Source organism: Canis lupus, chromosome 1 (genome assembly GCF_048164855.1).
Source record: "Canis lupus baileyi chromosome 1, mCanLup2.hap1, whole genome shotgun sequence".
Classification (NCBI taxonomy): domain Eukaryota; kingdom Metazoa; phylum Chordata; class Mammalia; order Carnivora; family Canidae; genus Canis; species Canis lupus.
Window position 1 is genome coordinate 72,743,246 of NC_132838.1, and position 19,864 is coordinate 72,763,109.

At 46.5% G+C, this 19,864-nt stretch overlaps 1 protein-coding gene across 50 annotated transcripts in view; it reads right to left on the reverse strand.

Annotated features, from left to right (window-relative positions):
- AOPEP (aminopeptidase O (putative)) overlaps positions 1-19,864 on the reverse strand; it is a 332,941-nt gene that overhangs the window by 137,245 nt on the left and 175,832 nt on the right. For 43 of the 50 annotated variants that reach the window (XR_012035345.1, XR_012035337.1, XR_012035356.1 and 40 more), the window contains 3 exons: positions 7,717-7,906; positions 3,381-3,487; positions 2,673-2,780 (listed from right to left, as the gene is read on the reverse strand). The exons of 3 other annotated variants lie outside the window; for them this stretch is intronic. Coding sequence is in view for 20 of the 47 variants with exons in the window: in XM_072834953.1 (XP_072691054.1) it covers positions 2,673-2,780; positions 3,381-3,487; positions 7,717-7,906 (405 nt within the window). In the remaining 27 variants the exon portion in view is untranslated. The remainder of the gene's footprint in view (positions 1-2,672; positions 2,781-3,380; positions 3,488-7,716; positions 7,907-19,864) is intronic. 4 more of the 50 variants (XM_072835007.1, XM_072834964.1, XM_072835031.1 and 1 more) reach the window with 1 other exon arrangement.

Consider the following 19,864-nt stretch of genomic DNA (forward strand, 5'->3'; position numbering starts at 1 on the left):
GCATGCCTCGAGAGCCTGCAGCCACATTACAGGCCTCCCAGGCAGGGAAGGCAGAAAAGGAAAACACAGGAACTGCTGTAACCAAATGAATCTTACAACCAAGTCAATCCAGGACACAGCCGATGAGAGCCATGTTCAACACTAGATGTATGGGAGATAGAATCGGAAAACAGTTATTGTAAATTACTAAAATTAGCAAGCCAGAACCAAACACTAATTTAGTTTTTCTCTTCTCACTTTGTTAATACTCCAATATCTATAATCAACACAATGTTGAGTTTTCTTTTTTCATGATAGCCACCAAAATAATTCAGACACATGCACTCATGTGTATAAAGACAAAGATTATGTAGTCTGAAGATACTTCTTTCTAACCATGACCTTCATGTCCTTCTACAGTTCAAGATACCTGCCATGGTTTTTTGGTTTGGTTTTGTTGTTTTAATGCAACTAAATGCTATATTGAGTTCCTTGAAGGCAGAGAGAGTATGTGGGGAAAGGAAGGTTGTTTCCAACCCTGGATTTCCATCTGTGTTCTGCTCTTTATCAGCTGTATGATGCTGGACACTTTAATCCCTCTTTCTGAGCTGTGAGTCATCTAAGTCATGAAGATTCTGAATAGCCAGCAGGAGAGGTGGGGAAGGATTGGCAGCAGAGCAGAAGGAATCAAGGAGAGTGTGGCACACAGAAGCCAAAAGAAGAGAGTGTTTTTAGAAGGAGGGAGTGGTCAACCATATTGAAAACTGCTGCAAAGATGAGTAAGAGGAGTTTCCATTTCGTCTGTCCATACCAAGGAACTAGGAACATATCAAGACACAAACCAAGACTTCCAAATTGTTCTTGGTCCATCATTTCAAGACCATGGGCTATCTTGAAGGAGAAGGGAAAAAAAGATAGCATTTTTTATTACTGCCTTGGTTTAAGCGACTTCTTTCCCAAGGTCTTACTTGCATATAAAACAAATAAAATCTGAGAACAAATTTTTATAACTCCAATTTGTTTCCACTTTTAGTAATTTCTAGGTTCTCTATGCCCATTTAAGGGAGAATTCTAAAGGATGGGATAAAGTAAACCTAGACTATATAATTCAGGGCAGGTTCAGAGACATTTCCTCTTCATTGTAAGTGCATCTGATAACAAATTTCCATACCGATGTGCAACAAATCTTTCAAATGCAGTCATCTCATGGTTAGCCTAAATTTAGCCAAACACAATTTCTGAGTACTAAGAAAAAGAAAAACAAATGCCATAATAAGCTTTCCAGCACAAGGGTCTAAAAATAGTGTATTTCTTCTCCCGGCACTATACACATAGTCAAAGGTCTTGGCCATCAGAGGCTGGGCTGATCATAGCTCCACCAAGTCCAGCAAGAAGGTTCTCCTCACGTGCATACTGACTTCCCCATGTGCGGCTGGCCTGCTTATAAACTGGAAGCACATTTCACCAACTAATATTCATCATGATGCCCAGATGCCCAGCTCCTCCTCTGGCTCCCCACCTTCCTTCCACCTCTTCCCTCTCTTCCCTCTCTCCCTGGTGATTTCAATGTGCTCAGAATTTTAAGAATTTATGGACTGTTTCCATCTCTCCGGTGTGGTCCTGACTTGCAGACCTCACTAAGTTCTCAGTGTTGAGTGTCTATTTGGCATCCCAAACTTAATGCATATAAAACTGGGATTTTTACTTTTCTTTCCTATGTCTTGGCTGTTTCACCAAATGGCCTCACCATCTAATGAGCTGCTCAAGTCAAAAGCCTAGAGTTATTCTGGACACTCTCATTTCCCTCTTCTCCACACTCAATGACCAAAGACCCGCCAGCTCTGTCACCCAAACATGTCTCTGATGGATCTGCTCCCTGCATCTGCCACCACCACCGCCAGGACCTCTTACATGGGTGATTGCCAGGTTTTAAACCTCCACCTTCCCATCCTCCTGCAGCCTGCAGTCCATCCCTCAGTGGCCAGAGTAGCACTGAAAACACAAGACCTATCAGGATCCCTGCTGCAGGCCCTGGAGCACCTCGCATTGCACTGTGGCATAAGGCCAGCTGGGGTGACTCCTGCCTGCCTCTCTCTGCCCATCTGACCCTCCTTTCTGTTCCTCAAGCACCAGCAGGCCAAGCCCTTTCCTGCCTCAGGGCCTTTGAGTCACCTTCCGGATCGTGCCACTTCTCACCATCTAAAACTAGCCATGAATGCAACGGGGTCCTGCTAAGTGGAAGCTGTGTGAGAGCACGGACCCCATCCACATGGGTCACAGGTACAGCCATCCCACTGGTTGAGTGCAGAGGTGTGCAAACTGTGGTGCTGGGTGGGGAATGAGTGGGGAGAGTGGGGCTCCTGGCTCTGGATCTAGCTTTCCTAAATAATGGATGAGTCAGAGGACTGCAGAGGTTTGTATGCAAGCCCCTGGGGGTGTGGGAAGGGACATTTCTTCGTGGGAAGAAGAATGGCTACACCCCAAGCAGTAGGCTGTACAAAAGCACCAGCCAGCCTCCTTGGGGTCGGGCTGGGCTTGGTGCATTTCCCTCAGACTTTGGCCTCAGTAGGCAACCACTGTGGAGTGGGGATGCTTATTTAAAAACAACTGAACCACTTCTACCCCAAAGGTAAACTGGCCTTCAGGGTTGTCGTCTAAAATGGGGAGCGACTGCTGGATGGCTGTCTTCCCACCTGTCTGACTGCATATTCCACACACTTGGCTGTAGTGGAGAAGGGGCTTCTGTTGTCATAGCAATCACAGTATTCCTGGGGCCAAGGCTTGGTGTTTCAGATAAACAACTATTTAGAGAAATAAATAAAATGAGCAAAGTAGAGAGGGGCAAAAACAGAAAGATAGCAAGAAGCAATCCTACCAGGAAACACACTTTGGAAAGCAAACACAGGAGCTAGGAGTGCAATCTTCCCCAGGCACAGGAGTGGCCTCCTGCTAGGATGACCCAAAACAAAAGGCCCCATTGACACCAACATCTGTTACTACTAAACACTTAGGACTCAATATTTTCCTAAAGGTTTGTTTTTTTGTTTTTTCTTTTAGCTTTAAAGGGTTACTGTCTGTCAGGCTACTAAACCCCAACCTTGTCCAAGTCCTCAGCCACCACACAGAGTGACTATTTGAACTTCAAACAAAGAATTTGCTCCTGGAAATAAATGGCCTTGTGTTTGTTTTTTCCTGAACAAGAGATACCAGGAAAATGTCAGAAGGCAAATCTAAACCCACACCCCGAAAAATTTAAAACATAAGAACCACATCCCTGGGAGGATGAGTGACCTAACCTAATTTGATTTAAAAAGGAAACAGCTGATTTAATAGATTGCCAGGATGCATCTTGGAGGGGGAGGCAGAGGATGAGAAGGTAAAGAGATCACACAGCACTTTACCTCAACACCTGCATCTCCTCGGGGTAGTTCCGCACCTCATCCTGGAGGCAACGCCAGCGCAGATCAGCCTTCAGCTCCTGCTGCTCCCACGCCTCGTGGGGGGCCAGCTGTTTGGGCCACAGACACACAAACACATGTGCACAAAACACAGTCACTGTTGTCCTCGTGCGAGGTCACAGCCACCCGATAGAGCAGCTTGCTCAGTTGCAGGGTGATGGTACAGATGGCCTCCCTGCTGGGCCTTGCATCCCATCAGAAAAGTCAGTAGGCCAAAGGGGTCTGGGAGGTCCTCAGACGAAGCCACAGTGGCTCACTCTCCTGCTGGTGATGGAGTTGGGCCTGGCTGTTGGGAACCCACCCCGCACACGCCCCTGACCCAGACAGAGCAGAATTCCCACATTTGCACTCTGATTCCATCCAGCCCTTTCCTGCTTTGTCTTTTCTGCACAAGGTGGGGAAGGTCCCCTCCATTTACCTCCTACTTTTCCCAGCCCTCAGTTTTGTTAAGGAGCCTGCTAATGCAGCCCAGATGATTCTGTTTGCACATAACCAGAGTGTACTCATTCTGGGGGAGGGGAACGCCATCACACCCTGCCCTGCTGGTGAGAATCGTCTGCTGTCACTGGGCTCATGAGGCCCCATGGCTAAAGTCTCTGCAAGGAAGGGCGGCAGGACATCCACCTGGGAGGGAACTGTTAGTAATGACAGGCACTTCTGGAAATTAAAGATCCTTAACAGTTCATTCAACAGATATTTACTGAGTCTCTACCAGGCCCTGGGTACATTTTGGACACAACTCATACCCTGAGGAGTTCAGGAAGACTGAGAACACCAGCCATCAGAGTGCAGTGATGATACAGGTGAGGGAAGAACTGAGGTGCCCTCTGGCCAGCCAGGTGAGTACAAAGGCTTCCCTGAGGTGGTGGGACCTGCACAGGTGCCCAGGAAAGCAGGAGCCAGCCTGGGGGGAGAAATTTCAGGAAGAGGAAAAGCCTGTGCAAGGTTCAAGGTGCAAGGCCTGGGAAGAGTGTGATGTGTTTAGAGAACGGTTAGGGATGTAGTCAGGCCAGGAGCACACTATTATCTAGGGAGAGACAAAGGTGCCAGGTAGCCAGCAGAGACCAGATGATCCACAGGTCCTGTGTACTCTGTTGCTAGGGACCAAAAATTCACATGGTGAAGCCCTAACCCCCCAATGTGACTATATTTAGAGATAGGACCTTTAAGGATTAGGATTGACAGGGTTATCAGGGTAGGCCCTGGCCTAATAGGACTGGTGTCCTCACAAGAAGAGGAAGAGACACCAGAGCTTGTTCTCTACATGCGCACAGAGGAAAAGCCATGGGAGCACAGAGTGAGGAGGTGGCCATCACCAAGCCACGGAAGAAAAGTCTCACCAGAATCCAAGCCTGCCGGCACCCTGTTCTTAGGCTTCCAGCCTCCACAACTGTGAGAAAACGAGGGTTGTTCAAGCCCTCCTGTCTGTGGTATTGTGTTACGGCAGCCTGAGCTAAGACATCTGTGAAGGAAGCTAGACTTTATCCAGGTCAATGACGAGTTATATGAGGCAACCTTGCAACTAACCCAATTCCCTTCTCCCTGGTGAATGCCACGCCAAGAGGAATGCCACCTTCTATCTCCTCGTTCAGTGGTGTCCCCCACCCACCCACCCCTGACCGCCCCAGATGCCTGCTTGCTAATGTTTAGTGCTGCAGAGCCCAGTCTTCTGGGCAGCCCAGTGGCCAAGATGCCTCATCGCCTCTTCCCTGGAGGCATCCGCTGCTAACCAGGAGAGCCCCATGAGCCAGCCCACGCTTCCCTGTCCTGAAGAGCCCTCCTCTCTTGCTTGGAAAATCTGCTGCAGACACTCATCAGGGACCATGAGCAGCTCAGTCCCACCCTTCAAGGAAGGGGCTTGAATAATCCATGTACTCTGGAAGTGCTTCCAAGCTTTGAGCTGGAGCCCAGAATGGCTGCTTTGCTTCAGACCAAAATGTTTTCACATATTGAAGAGATACTGCCTATACCCTAGAGGATGATGAGGTGGGCTGTCCCCTATGCCAGGTTAGGGAAAGAAGAATAGAGAAACCTCAACTCCTACTTTCTCTTTGAGGCTCATGTCAGAAGTCACCTTCTTCAAGATTTCTGGACCAGCTCAGGCCTGACCTCTTCCACCTTTGAACTCATACAATATTTGGTGTTTTGTTTTTGTTTTTTTAGACTTTATTCATTTATTCATGAGAGACAAATACAGAGAGGGAGAGAGGAACAGACTAAGGCAGAGGGAGAAGCAGGCTCCATGCAAGGAGCCTGACGTGGGACTCGATCCTGGGTCTCCAGGATCACACCCTAGGCTGAAGGCGGCGCTAAACCGCTGAGCCACCCGGGCTGCCCAATACTTGGTGTTTACCTCTCTCTTCTAACATATTTTCTTCTTCCTTTTACTGTGTATGCTTTTCTTTTCTTTCTTTTTTTTTTTTTTTTTTGGTGTGTGTGTGTATGCTTTTCTTATCTTCACAGTTAAACTATGACCTCTTTCAGAGCAGGGCTGTGTCTTACTTGTCCTTTTATCCCTACAGGTCAAGCACAGAATGGACGCACAGAAGGCATGCAGCTGTGGCGTGAGGCCAGATTGGCTTCATGTCTATCAGTGGAGAAGGACATATTCAGGGCAGTAAGAGGCAGGACCCAAGCAATGAGACTCAGGACTGACCCTCTGGAAGTATGGGCAGGGGCCAAGGCAATGGTGGAGTGCTTTCCAGGGATCCAGGGATAAAGGCCAGAGAGATCATCGTTAGATGCCTGAAATATACTCATGATTACCAAGAACAGCACAAATCTGATTGTCTCAGGGCTGAAGCGCCCCAGAGAAGGGATGATGATATTGGCCTATTTAACCCTTGCTGAATGCCTACTGTGGGTCAGGTGGGTGGTGGGAAATATAAAGAGAAAGAACAGAAAAGGAGAACGGGCATTTCCCGTATGAGCTCCATGTGTCATTCAGAATTATCCCATTCACTGTGCCACCTTACACATTCTTAGGCACATTTTCTGAATGAGGAAACTGAGGGTCAGAGAGGCCATGTAACCTATGTACTTACAGAGCTGGTGACCAGCAGGGCTGGGATTCCCTGCCTGGTCTGACTCCAAACCCCTCCACTTTGCCCAAATCTGCCAGTGGCCTCTCTCCACCGTGTGGCAGAGGACACAGATGCACACACTGCTGGCCAAAGTGCAGGGGGAGTGGGAAGCTGAATAAGAAGCAGCTCCACTTGGAAAGAGGTCATAGTATAGTTGTGAGGATAGAAGAAGAAAAAAGTGAGGGAAAAGAGTTAAGTACCAAATACTGTGGGAATTCAAAGCTTCTAGAAGAGCAAGTGCTGTGAGTGGAATGGTCAGTCTGGGCTATCCAGAGAAGGTGACCTCAAGCTGGTTAGTGAAAAATAAACAGGATTGCAACAGGCACAAGGAATTTGAACAAAATCATACAGGTATGCACAAACCTGAGGATTTCAGAAAATGTTAACTAGTCCAGTGCATAAGGGGTGGGGATGGCAGGGAAAAGAGTGACCAAATAATAGGAACTGAAAAATAAGCAGGAGGCAGTTTAGCTGCCATATCCCCATCAGAACCGACAGTCAGTTCTTTAAAATGGAGGTTGTAAACTGGGAAAGTGTTGCCCGCACCTCTGGGTATGTTGAGTTGGCATAATATTTTTTAAATTACTAAATTTCACATAAATATACATATTTACAACTTCCTTTAAACAGGTAGAGTCCAGGCTCCATGGAGCCGTCCCATTGACACCACCACAATTGGTCTGGGCTGAGGGGAGGCTGCCACTTTGTCTAAGTTCTCAGCACTCCCTAACCTACGGCACTGGCCGCTTTATTCTTCATGACTTGCCAGCAGACATCTTGAGATTATGCCTCCTGATTTAAATTTTCATCTGATCAGTAAAAAAATAAAACTGAGCATAGTTGGTGCCACCACACACCCTTCTCTCCCAGTCTTTGTGCAAATGTCCACCACCCTCAGAGCTGCCTCCTCTCGGTGCCTCCTAAAACTGAGTCTCCCCAACACTGTCTGGCTGGTTCACCTGCCTTCATGGCGCTCACCACCTGACACGTTATGGATGTGTTTGCCTGTTCCTCTATCCTCAATCCTGTCCCTACAGTGAGATGTGCCCAGGGCTCTCCTTGAATCAGTTCTCTCCTTAGCAGACCGCACAGTCCTACCACACGATAGGCCCTCTCCATATCCGTGGAATGAACAGATGCCTACGAATTGAACCGGACTCCAGGTTGGGAAATGCTTAGGGTTACTATAAACCTACCTGCTGCGCTTTGGCCCAGAACACGTCTTCCAAGTGAGTGGCAAACCCTTCACTCAGCCACTCCTCCGTCCAGTCCCGGGCCCCAATGGCTAGGCCAAACCAGGCGTGAGCGATTTCATGGCAGAGCCGGGTCCCACAGAGATGGTTCATTCCTATCAAGACGCTCTGAGAGAGGAAGATGATGTGTGGGCTGTGGATAATGGGGGAGAAAACACACAGAGGCTTGTCAGAGCCTGCCCTTGAGGCTGCCCCATGGGGCGGCTTTCTCAGCCTGGTGAGCCTGTTATTATCATGTGCATGCTAGATCATGACCGGTAGGCTTGCAGCTTAGATGCTTTCAGAAATAAATAAAGTGGCGGTTTACATTTCTGGCAGCGGTTCAGGTGGCCATTTGTGCCAAGCAGTTGTCTCCGTCATCCAACAGCTATTACCTGTAATGAGTAACCTGCACCAAAGTTTTAAACCAAAGAAATGACAAGGCGATGGAAGCATTTACTCTGAAATCTGGACTGTAAAAGAAGAGCAGGTGTGAGAATGTGAAGCCCATGCTGTCAAGAGAGGATCAAAGAAGCCCCTTCAGCCCAAAATCCGAGGAGCTTACACACAAATTGAGAAGTCATGCAGAAAGACAGGAAAAGCCAAGAAGAATGGGACCAAAATTTTCCATTTCAGACTGGGGCTGGCTACGGAGTTAACATACTAACAGGTGCCGGGGATGGGCGAGGTTTCCCAGAGACTCAGATAAAGGCCAAGTCTCTGGAAGACAAAGCTTTTCAAAGGTATCATCTCCTCTCTGTAGGTGCTTATACATTCACATGACATAACAAAATGAGGCAGGGGGTGGGGGGTGGGGGGAGTACCCACCCAGGTGTGCAAACAGCCCAGGGCTGGCACCAGCTGGGGAGATTTATCTAATCTCATTTTCTATACCTTGTTTTAAAACCCCAAATACCATGATTAGTACTGCATGGATGAAATGGGAGGAAGGGAGGCTGAAAAAAGAAGAGGCGGATGGAAAACCTCCCGCGCTTCCACCTTCTGCATTGCTCATTTATGCAGGACTTGTCTGCAGTTTTATTAATGAAGAATTTGCTCTCAAAACAAAAACAACAACAACAGAAAAATCGAAAAACAAAAAACAAAAACACCCCCCAAAACCTCTCCTCCATCAACTGAACAAGAACAGTTGTGAAACCTCCCAAATTAAGAAACCGTACACACTGGTTCCTTCCTTTAAAAGCCATTTGTTTGCTATCCTGTCGGCTCTGCACAAGCCAGGACTGCACGCAGCAGATCTGTCCTCCGCCCCCACGGCCACCAGGAGAGAAAACCCCACCTGTACTTTCCTTGCACAACATCGCCCCTTCAGCTCTCAGAGCTCAACTCAAATCGCAGGAGCCATGTGTGCCAAAATAGACAGCTTTCATGTGAAATAATAACAGGGCAGGCACGCAAACGAAAAGTGTCTGCCAGGCCCTCAGCGGAGTCCACCAGAAAGCCCAGGAATTGAAAGTGCACTTGGGGCATCCAGGACGGAGGGGCGGGGGCGGCTCAGAGCACTGGTTCAGAAAACAAAAAGAGGCAGGAAAGAGGGGAAGACCAGAGGGAGGATTGACGGGAGAGAGGGAGGGAGGGAGGGAGGAAGGAAGGAGGAAAGGAAGGAAGGAAAGGAGGAAGGAAGGGAGGAAGGAACTGAGAGGCCCAAGAGCTAACCTTCTTACTGAGAAAGTCTTCCCATGGAGAAGACAAACTGTGAAACCTGGCATTTTCGGAGTAAATGACCCCTTGCTCTGGCATGTGCAGCCCCACAAAGGAAAGCCACAGAAATGTACCAAGTAAATAACATTCCAGACATACTGCTGGCAGCGCTTCACCTTTTTGGCTAAAACAAAACAGAAGTAACTGCAGGCCTTGTAAACAGGCTCCAAGGCGAGCCTGTGTTGGATGGGTCTGTGGCCAGAGACACGGACGGTCCTCACGTAGCAGCGAGGACAGGACAGCCGTCTGTCCAATCCACCCAGGAGGGCTCCACAAGCGGAGGACTGAAATCCCAGCCAGACTGGCCATGGAGAAAAAGCCTGCTCTGTCCACGGTGACCACTTGCTGCTCGGTCCCGAGGTAGAAGCCCAGCCAAGGCCCGTTGGTGCAAATATCAAAGTCTAGAGAGCCTGAAGGAATGCACCAAAGCAGCTGCGTGGGGGCTGGGGGGCAGCTGTGCCTTTTCCTGCCCTTTAATCTTTTCCCTCCGATGGCCTTTGTTGTCTCCACCAGACCTCCTTCCCCACCTGCCAGGACTCCCCCAGGCCCGGCCCCAGTGCATCCCTGCTGGGCTCAGGACGCACGCTGGCACTGCTGGAATCCCACACTCCCACTTGCCATCCCCAGTCCCTTCTGCCTCGCCAGGAATAAATGTACTTCCTACTGTCTTCTGAGAAAGATCAAAGTCTAAATGTCCCCCTGGGTCAGAAGGAAAGGCATTTCACTTGATATAAGTGACCCTATTATCTGTGGACAACATGACCTTCTCCCTGAAAAGCAATTTTCCAGTTGAGAAGTAGGAAATCCTCTTGTAGTGGATGGAGTCCGCCCTCTGAGGTTGGGTTTTACCTGTGGGCTACTCTGGGGTCGTATTTCCCTATGAAGGAAATGGCCTCTTTCTTAAAGCTAAATTAAAAACATGGAGTCAGGTTTTGATAACCTTTCTCAAGGGCTGTTAAGAAAATTCTGACACACACGAAGCAATAGCATTTACTTTTAAGGAGACTTTCCTCCTCTCCTTTCGACCCTAAATGTCAGAATTCCTCGTGTCAAGTAGGATTTTTTACATTGTTGTGTTTTTGTTTTTTTTTTTTCAAAAGGGAGTGGGGAAAAGTCTAATGCTCTTAAGCTCACTTCAAGGAGTAATAGTAAATACTCCTTTACCAACAGATAATCTACTTCCTGCCCACCTTTATTATAGAATGGATGTTTAGAATTTTCTACTTCTACCTTAACCTTGATTTATAAGTTTCACCCCTGGGTTCCTCACACATTCCCACGTTCTCAGAGCCTTATTCATGGTTCTAATCAGCCAGCAGGTCATCCGTCTTCACTCTGACAAGGCCCATTTGAAAACAGGTTTTCTTGTTTTCCCCTGAAAGGGTCTGTGTCAGCTGCCTCTACAAATGCCAAGTTATCAATTCATCATGGCAGAGGATGGAAGATAATCACTTCAATGATGCCTTCATCCTAAATACAATTTTGGGTTTGTTTGTTTTTTAATTCACAGAATTTATCGCTTTTCCCAAAGAAGAGATGGATGAGAAAGTAATACTTTCAACTCTCAGAAAGCACAAGCCCCCTGGTTCGGATTCTCTATCATAAATTTCTCTTTCGCCACAAGTGGTGGAGGAGGACAGTGGGCTGAGCAGGAGGGCAGCAAAGAGCAAGGGCGGGACACGTGTTCTCATTCTTTCCCAGGAGACCACCAGCGGGGCTGCTCCCTTCAGAGGAGGCCACATGGTGTTGCATGTCTGCTGCCTTGCCCCCTTGAGATTAAAAATATCATTTCTGGCCTGAAAACAGCATCTCAAGACTGTTCCTAAAAGCTACCTCCCCACCCAGATCAGAAGGCTGTGTCTGTTAATTTAAAACATGCTTCTAGCAGAGGAGGAAGGAGTGCCTTCATTACTCTCAAGAGCCGCTCCAATCCTTCAGGAGGAATTCAATTTAGAGCGGAAATGGAGAATTTCATCAGATCTTAAGCAGGGGCTGTTCTGTGATTTATTTCATCTTTGTCCAGGGAGACGTGACCAGCGTGGTCCATCTTGCTGCCCAGGGAGAGGTACTGCACTTACAGCGGCAGCTCCATGCTGCTGCCTCAGAGCAGGCTGGGGTAGCGAGGGAGGGACCAGGAGGGCAGGAAATAGCTTTTGGTTAAGGACAAGGAGAACCCCAGGCCACTCCTCCCACTATACTGGAGCTGATCCCAATCCCTGGAGGGAGCAGATTCACTTTTTATAAAGATCCTCGGGAAGTGCATCTAGGAAACGCACTTAGACTCCTCAAGCTTGAAGTTCTTAGTGATTCAAAGTTTTTCACAATCTCTTAACAGCATATGGACACCGACATCCCATTATGGAGAGGAAGGAAGAGCCAGGGAAGAGGGAGACAGAGGCTCCTCTCCTTCCAAAGTCAAACTAGATTGTTTTAAGGGCCTCATATCACATGAAAGCAACCTTTGCTTCCATGACTTAATTACTTGCTAATTTAATTTGGACAACTAAAAGTAGACTCATAGTAGCCTGAGGCAATCTTCAATGGAGGACAACTCTTAGGTACCACTCCCTAAGATTCAGAATGTGTTTGCTCTTTCATTCTTAAGATGTGATGTGATACATGCCAAACACTTCAACCAATGTGTCTGCAAAACCAAAATGCTCAACCTGGGACCCCTCTTCTCCGCAATGAAATTTTGTATTTCCCTCTCTTGCATGCAGTCTAATGCAGGGGATGCATGTGTGGTCCCAAGGGCAAAGTGGTGGTCCAGATGACCTGGATGGGTCCCTGCTCCCATCTGGCTCTGAGACTGCTCAGGAGGAACTAGTTACATTCCATTTGCCCATCTGGCATCCCAGTGGCCACACAGGGTAGTCTGTAAACTGGTGTCATAGCAGACGAGGGGATGTTCTTTTGGGGATATGGACTTTGAGGAGCTTGAGGTAGAAACCAGTTCTAAAAACTTGAAGAAAACTTACTACATCTGGTCAACACTGGGATCTAGGTTTGAGAGAAAAGGCTAGGATTAGTATAAGTTTTCCGGTAAAAATTCTGAATGGCAAATAGGCAGTAAAACATCTAGTCATTTATCTAAATGGATTTTGGCCGAAACTGTCAACAGTGACTAAGAGAATGCCCAGGGCCACATCCCAGAGACTTCTACCAAAAACACATCTTCCTTCTAGACTCCTTTGCTTGAGTGTCTGCTGTGTGCTAGGCACTGTATGTTATATACATTGTCTCATTTGACCTACCTCATGACCTCAGGAGATAGATTTTATTATTACCCCAATTTTATAGATTTTAAAAGTGAAGTAGAGAAAGGTACAGTGGCTAGCTCAGTGTCACATAGCTGAAAGGTAATGGAGTATTTCTACTCACACCATCTTGACACTGAAGACTTACTCCGACCCACTCTCCTGGGGTCATTGGGTATAGACCTATAACTTCTGGGCTCCCATCCCTGTGCCACCTCAAGCCCTGTGGCACAATGATGCCCTTGTCAGGGCTCCATCTTCAGAGTCCACTCAAGGGAAGCCACAAGCCATGCCCTGGGACCTCTATTCCCTAAATCTGTCACATCCAGAACTGGTTCAGGGTTACCAGACCTCTTAGTCAGCAGAACATCAGCCTCTTTCTTGTGGGGAGGGTAAGGATGGAAGGGATTGAGGACAAAGCATGGAAAACATCACTACTCCATTTCTGAAGTCCCCAAAGTACCTGAATTCCTGAATGTGAACCCCTTATTCTTCCTAACCCTGCCCTATGCCAGGAGTGCCTCATGGACCACTGCAAGGGGATGCTTAGACAAGCAAGTGCAAAGGTACATAGGTCAGTCCCTTGGAGTAAGAAGGTTCCAGGAAGAGCAACACACCAGACTCTCCCCAGGCTTTATCTCCCACTCATTTTTGCTAAAGCTTGACATTTCTTTTTCCTAAAAAAACAGTATTTTTTAAAGCAGTCTTAGGTTCACAGCAAAACTGAGGAGAGGGTAGAGAGTTCCTCTACACCCCCTCCACCCACACATATCTAACCTTTCCTACTATCGACATCCCCCACCAAAATGGTGCGTTTGTTATTGCAATTGATGGACCTCCATTGATGCATCATTATCACAGTCTATAGTTTACATTAGGGTTCACTGTTGGTGTGGTACATTCTAGGGGCTTGGACAAATGTATGAATTACAGTATCACACAGTATCACATAGTACTTTCACTGCCCTAAATGGTCTTCTGATTTTTGTTTTTCAAGAAGAGATGGTTTAAAGCAGATCACAAACTCAAAGGTTTATAGGAACCAAGAACATAATAAAATGAGGAATAAGGGAAGTGGATAGAAAGATGAGGGAAGTAAGCAAAGAGATAAGGAAATAGACAAGGAGAAAGGGAAATAGATAAGGAAATAGGGAGAGAGACAGGAGAGGGGGAAATAGACAAGGAAATGGGGAGAAAGACAAGAAGGGGAAGGAGACAAGGAGAGGGGGAAGGGGACATGGAGAGCTGGGAAACTGATAAAATGATAAAATGAAAATGGGTAACAAAAAGAAGGAGGAAGTAGACAACAAGATGGGAAATGTATAACAAGATGAAGGAAGTAGTTTAGAGAATGATAAGGATATAGGGCAACAGGGAACTACAACAGGGAAGTAGAAAACAATGGGGCAAAATAGGCAGCAATTCTAAAAACTCCACATCCGAACAAACCGACCTATGCACAGGGGCTACAATTCTGGTATGAAGCAGTGGTCCTAGGGGAAGAAGCCTATGCTTTCACTGCACATGGAGGTGACGTCTGCATCCTACTAGGGCTCAGGAAGGGGAAAAGCTCAAAAGCCGGGAGGAGAGAGGGGGCTCCTAGTGAGGCACAAGGAAGGAAGAAGGGGTGGTGCCAGGGACACCAAAACATTTTTGCCCGCTTAATAATTTTGTTTAGGCCTTAGGTCTGAGGCCTATTGCTACCAGGAAAAATGAAAGCATGGAAGCAACAAAACACAGACACCACCTCTGGCTCTAGCAATCACAGAGACCACTTTTGACTTGAAAAAACAGAGACTGTCTTTGGGAGAGTGCTTAGCTATCAAAAAGCAGAGCAGTGGATCCTAACCTTCTGCACCGCCAGGCAAGCTGTCCATGGGGAACACTGTCTAGACCTTGGCCCCCCGTGCTAAGTGGAGGCAACTGGCTACATCTGACCCGGGCTACCCTGCCTGAGGATGGGGACAGTGCTTGGCATCTAGTGGCCATGCTCATCTTAAAAGCTAAATAAAGCTACAGGTGGATGTCTCAGGTGTTAAAGCTAAAGAATCAGAGGCAAAACAGGTACTTGAATTATCCAACTGGATTCAGACTTCTTTCCTTCTGAATTGTAGCGTGCCTGTTCAACCTAAGAACTCTGTGGAGTCTCACAGATGAGAACAAAGAGACAACTTTTGAAAAGTTACTGGATACTCTGGTGTTCGGACACCTGGGACCCACCACACCAAAACTATATGAACAATATTTGTTATAGCTGAGCATGTGTTCTGAATCACGAAATTACTTATGAGCCGAGGGCTGTGCATTTTCTACAGGATCTGGAGAACTCTTCTGGTAAGTAATTACCAATTAAAACATGTTGGCAGCCTCCACTGGAGCACATGGATGACAAAATGTGATTCTCTCCACTCTCTTGCGCCCCCCCCCCATCCTCCCCACCAGAATGATGATGTTTGTTCCCATAAAAAGAGCTAATAAAATTAGCTTCCCCTATGATACAGGGGAAATCTTTATTTAATAAAATAATGCATTTTGCTTCATTCCCAGAACAGCAACAAAATGGTGCGACTGAGAACCATAATAGATCATCCAGTTGGTTTTCACTGTGTGTACAAGTCTGTCATTTGTGGCCATGCAGAAGCTTGGAGAGCTGCTTCATGAAGGAACAGGTTCAGGCAGCTTGCACAACCCTCAGTAAGAAGTGTGTGGTTACGGGTTTCCTTTGAAATACAGAGTGAGCTCTCTTTGGATCCCATGTTCTTTGTCTAGAAAAAGAAATTGTAGGGATTTCCTGAACAGTACTCAGAACTGTAACTGATGAGGGTGCAGGTGCAGGTGGGGAGGTCATCAGTTGCTTCTACAGCCAAGAGGCACCTGGGGACTCTGAAATCTCAAGATGTCTTTGGGAATATGGTTCAATGTGGCACTGGGGGCTAGTGAGAGCGGGTGTGGACAGCGATAGGCCTGAGCACAGTAGAGCACGCAGATGGGTACAAGGAGGCCTGGAAGCAGACTCGGTGCAGAAGGCACAGGGCCCTCCTGTCAGACAGCCACTCTGTCAGCTGGCTTTCAGAGCACTGGGTTATTTGGTGCAGAGCAAGCAGCAGGGCTGCCCTAGGGCATGGGCTAACAGAATGAAAGGGCAGGGCTGCCCTAGGGCATGGGCTAACAGAATGAAAGGAAGCTGAGTTTAAGTATTCTCTAATGGTCGGTCAGATGGTGGTAGTGGTGCAGGAGGAAAAAGAGAAGAAAAGCAAAATCATGATAATGCTAAATTCTTTTTTTTTTTTTTTTTTTTTAAGATTCCACTTATTTGACAGAGAGAGAGAGAGAGTATAAGCAGGGGGAGCAGGAGAGAGAGAAGCAGGGAGTCCGATGCTAGGGCTGGATCCCAGGACCCTAAGATAATGATCTGAGCTGAAGGCAGATACTTGACCGACTAAGCCACCCAGACGCTCAGGATTGATATAAAAAAAAAAAATTTTTTTTTAATTTCTTTCTTAGAGCAACAGAACACAAGCAGGGGAAGGGGCAGAGGGACAGGGAGAAGCAGGCTCCCCGCTGAGCAGGGAGCCTGATGTGGGGCTCGATCCCAGGACTCTGGGATCACCACCCGAGCCAAAGGCACTCACGTAACCAACTGAGCCACCCAGGCACCCTGATGACAGTCAACTCTTAAGACAGGCTTACTCTCTCCCAGCCATGGTTCTATATACTTCACCTTCGCTAACCCATTCAATTCTAATAATCCCATGAAGGAGATATTATTATCATCCCCATTTTACACACAAGTAAAGTAACCCCCAGAGAAGTTACATCACTTGTCCAAGATCCCATAGTATGTGTCAAAGCTGATTCAAACACAGGCCACCTGGCTCACATAGGTGTTTTGCTTTATCAACATCGGTGTGTTTCAGAATCACCTCGAGATAGGGTTACTAGATAAATATAAGAAACCCAGTTAAATTCAGATTTCAGATAAACAATGAATAATTTTTTAGTGCATGTCATGTCCCGGGGCTTGTTAGAACAGTTCCCTGGGCCTCCACCTCCAGAGTCTGATTCGGAGGCCTGGGCAGGCTTGAGATTCTGTATTTCCATGAGTTCCCAGGTGATGCTCATGCTGCTGGTCCAAGGACCACACTCTGAGAGCCACTGATATACATTGTGGGGGCTCTGTAGCACTAACTTAAAAAAACAAGAAAAAATCTACTGCCAAAGTTTCTAAGTGGGAATATTTCACCTTGACATTCAGATTTTCTAATTATGTTGAAAATTTGAAAGATTTGGCCACATTGGGCCCACATTCCCACGTAGCAGCTGCAGCTGAAGAGCAGTGGACCTTTTAGAGGGGGCTCTGGGCCCTCAGACCCCAGCTCCCCACACTCCTTTCTGTCTCCCACCACCAGCTGAGTCCGCTTATTTGTAATTGTGTCGTTTTTTTTCTCCCCCTTTCTTATGTCAGGATTAAGAAAAAAAGCGAAATATTTCTCCTATCCCTGTCTCCATTAAAAGTGGGCAGAGAAGTGGCACCTGGGTGTCTCAGCGGTTCAGCGTCTGCCCAGGTCATGATCCTGGGGTCCTAGGATCAAGTCCCGCATGGGGTTCCCCATAGGGAGCCTGCTTCTCCCTCTGCCTGTGTCTCTGCCTCTGTGTCTCTCATGAATAAATAAATAAAATCTTTAAAAGAAAAAAAGTGGGCAGAGAAGACCAAGTGCTCTTTCTAGGGACGCTCTGCCATGCACTCATTTATATTTGCTGCCTGACTCCTTATAAGCATGTGGATTTAATCCCTTATTTAGTTTTTCTTATGAAAAATTCTACTATCAACCTTGTTCGTGTCTAGAAAACAGTTTAGCCAACTCTTGCTTCATGGAGAGGACAAAGACACAAACTTCAGCCTCACTTAAGTCAGTCACTACAAATTCCATATTACTAAGAGTAGAATTAATTAGGTTTATTGTATTTTTGAAATCCAAACAGTTTCAATTATTACTAGTCACTAATGGCTTATAATGAAGGCAGAGCTTGTTAGCTAAGCAAACAACTGGCATGTTTGTTTAAAGTGTAAATAGAAGGGAAATTCATGAATTAAATGAATGAATTCGTTGATTGTTCTCATGAGGCTGTAAAGGAGCATTCAACTGCCACAATATATATCACCACCTTTGCTGAAAGGATTAGCCTGCTCAAGTTATCTTTATCCGGTCAGAGATCTTCTTAGTGGTCACTTACAAAGTAAATGTCTCTCTGAATTTTTGAAAGTACTCATCTGCATCAATAAATGCCATTAAGGATAAGGGATCACCTGGCTGTGAGGGGTTTATAAATAACTTTGCTTTTAAAAACAATAGCCATATCCCCTAATCTTTATTTGACTCTACAAACAGACTAACACAGCATGCTTGAGGATATAAAAGGAACAATATACCTCATATTTTCCAGGGTGGTCCCAGAAAGTATGGGGCAGATGGTCATTCTCAGGAGTACTGAACTTAACATCATTTCCCTTTAAAGGGTAATAAACCGCACCAGAAACAAAAAATAAACAAATAAAAGGTTTCACTCTCCCTCCAGGTCTCCTGGTTTTTAACTAAGCTTCTTATTTAAAATTCCAAGTCTTTGCCTTTCTTCTCTCCAAATGCAAATTTCGTGTTTACTAGATATCTATAGTTAAATCCCGTTTCTCTCAGATGTGAACACCATGCTGAAAGTGTAGGGGAGAGTCACAGGAGTTCCTCTCCTAAATAACTCAGTGCCCATGAGCCCGTTCCTGGGCAGTTGCCTTCTGGTCTTGTGGAAGGCAGCTGGATCTCTTTGCACTACGCTTCACTGCAAGTAACAGCAAAGACAACTCAGGCTGGCACACACGAGGAGAGGTTCTTATCTTTCCTGTAACAAGACCCCAGAAGATGGTGGTTGCGGGGTTGGTTCAGTGACTCAGCCATGCCATCAGAACTCTAGGCCTTTCTATCATCCCACTCTGACAGCCATTCTTACTGCATTCACTCTAGTCCTCATGCCTGTACCTCATGGTCCCAAGTTGGCTACCACAGCTCCAGGCATCACAGTCATGTTCTACATAAAACAAAAAGGTGAGAGAAAAGGGGTACTGTGCCAGCAAAATCTGTCACTTTCAGCAAGAAAGCAAAATGTACCCTAGAAAGCTCATAGCAGATATCTTCTCATTGGTTACCCCAAGCTGTAAGGCAGCACAGGGAAGAGGCTCTTTGGCTTTATCTGATTCCATGGCAGAAGCAGGCAGGAAGACGGGATTGCTTATGGGTGTAGAACCGGCTACAGCATCCTAGTGCAACCCTCCTTCTTACAGATATTAGAGAGCCATTCCTTGGGTCTCTTAGAATGCAAATACTTTCAGAAGAAAAAAATGCACTAAAAAGAATTCACACTGAAGTGTTAGTAAGGTACCTCATATTTTTGTAGACAGGAGACAGTCTGAACACAGGGACTGTAGGATGGGCAAGTAGATGTACTTCAAAGACATATTCTTTCTATTTCTCAGCTTAACCTGATGCTGGCTGACACCTGGACTTTTATTTTACCTTCTTACACCCAGGGAAGACTGAAAACCCACTGAACCCAAAGGCTTTGGGGACAGAGCTCCAGACTGGACTCATGGCTCTCCCATTTACCAGCTATATCACCGTATCAGTTTCCTATTGCTGCTATAACAAATGACCACAAACGTAGTGCCTTAAAACAACACAGGTCTGTCATTTCACAGCTCTGCAGGACAGAAGTTTGACACCAGTCTTGCTGATTTTAGAAGTCAGGACACTGGGCCTCGTGTATCAGGCAAAAGATGACTGAAGGGGGGCAAAGGGGTCTTCTGGGGCAGTGGTCACACTCTGTTTCTTTTTGTTTGTTTGGTGTTTGTTTTTTGTTTTGTTTTGTTTTTCACACTCTGTTTCTTGATCAGGGTGCTAGTTACAAAGGTATATTCAGTTTGTGAACATTCAACAAGTGGTACACTTAAGTTGCACACTCTTCTGCAGTATAGTGTACTTCAATGAAAAGTTAAAAACAGACAGACAAACAAGTAATATTAGGAGGAGTTCATTTTCTTCTTGGAAAAAAATCAAGGCAAAGAAGCCAGAGTCCCACTGGTAGGG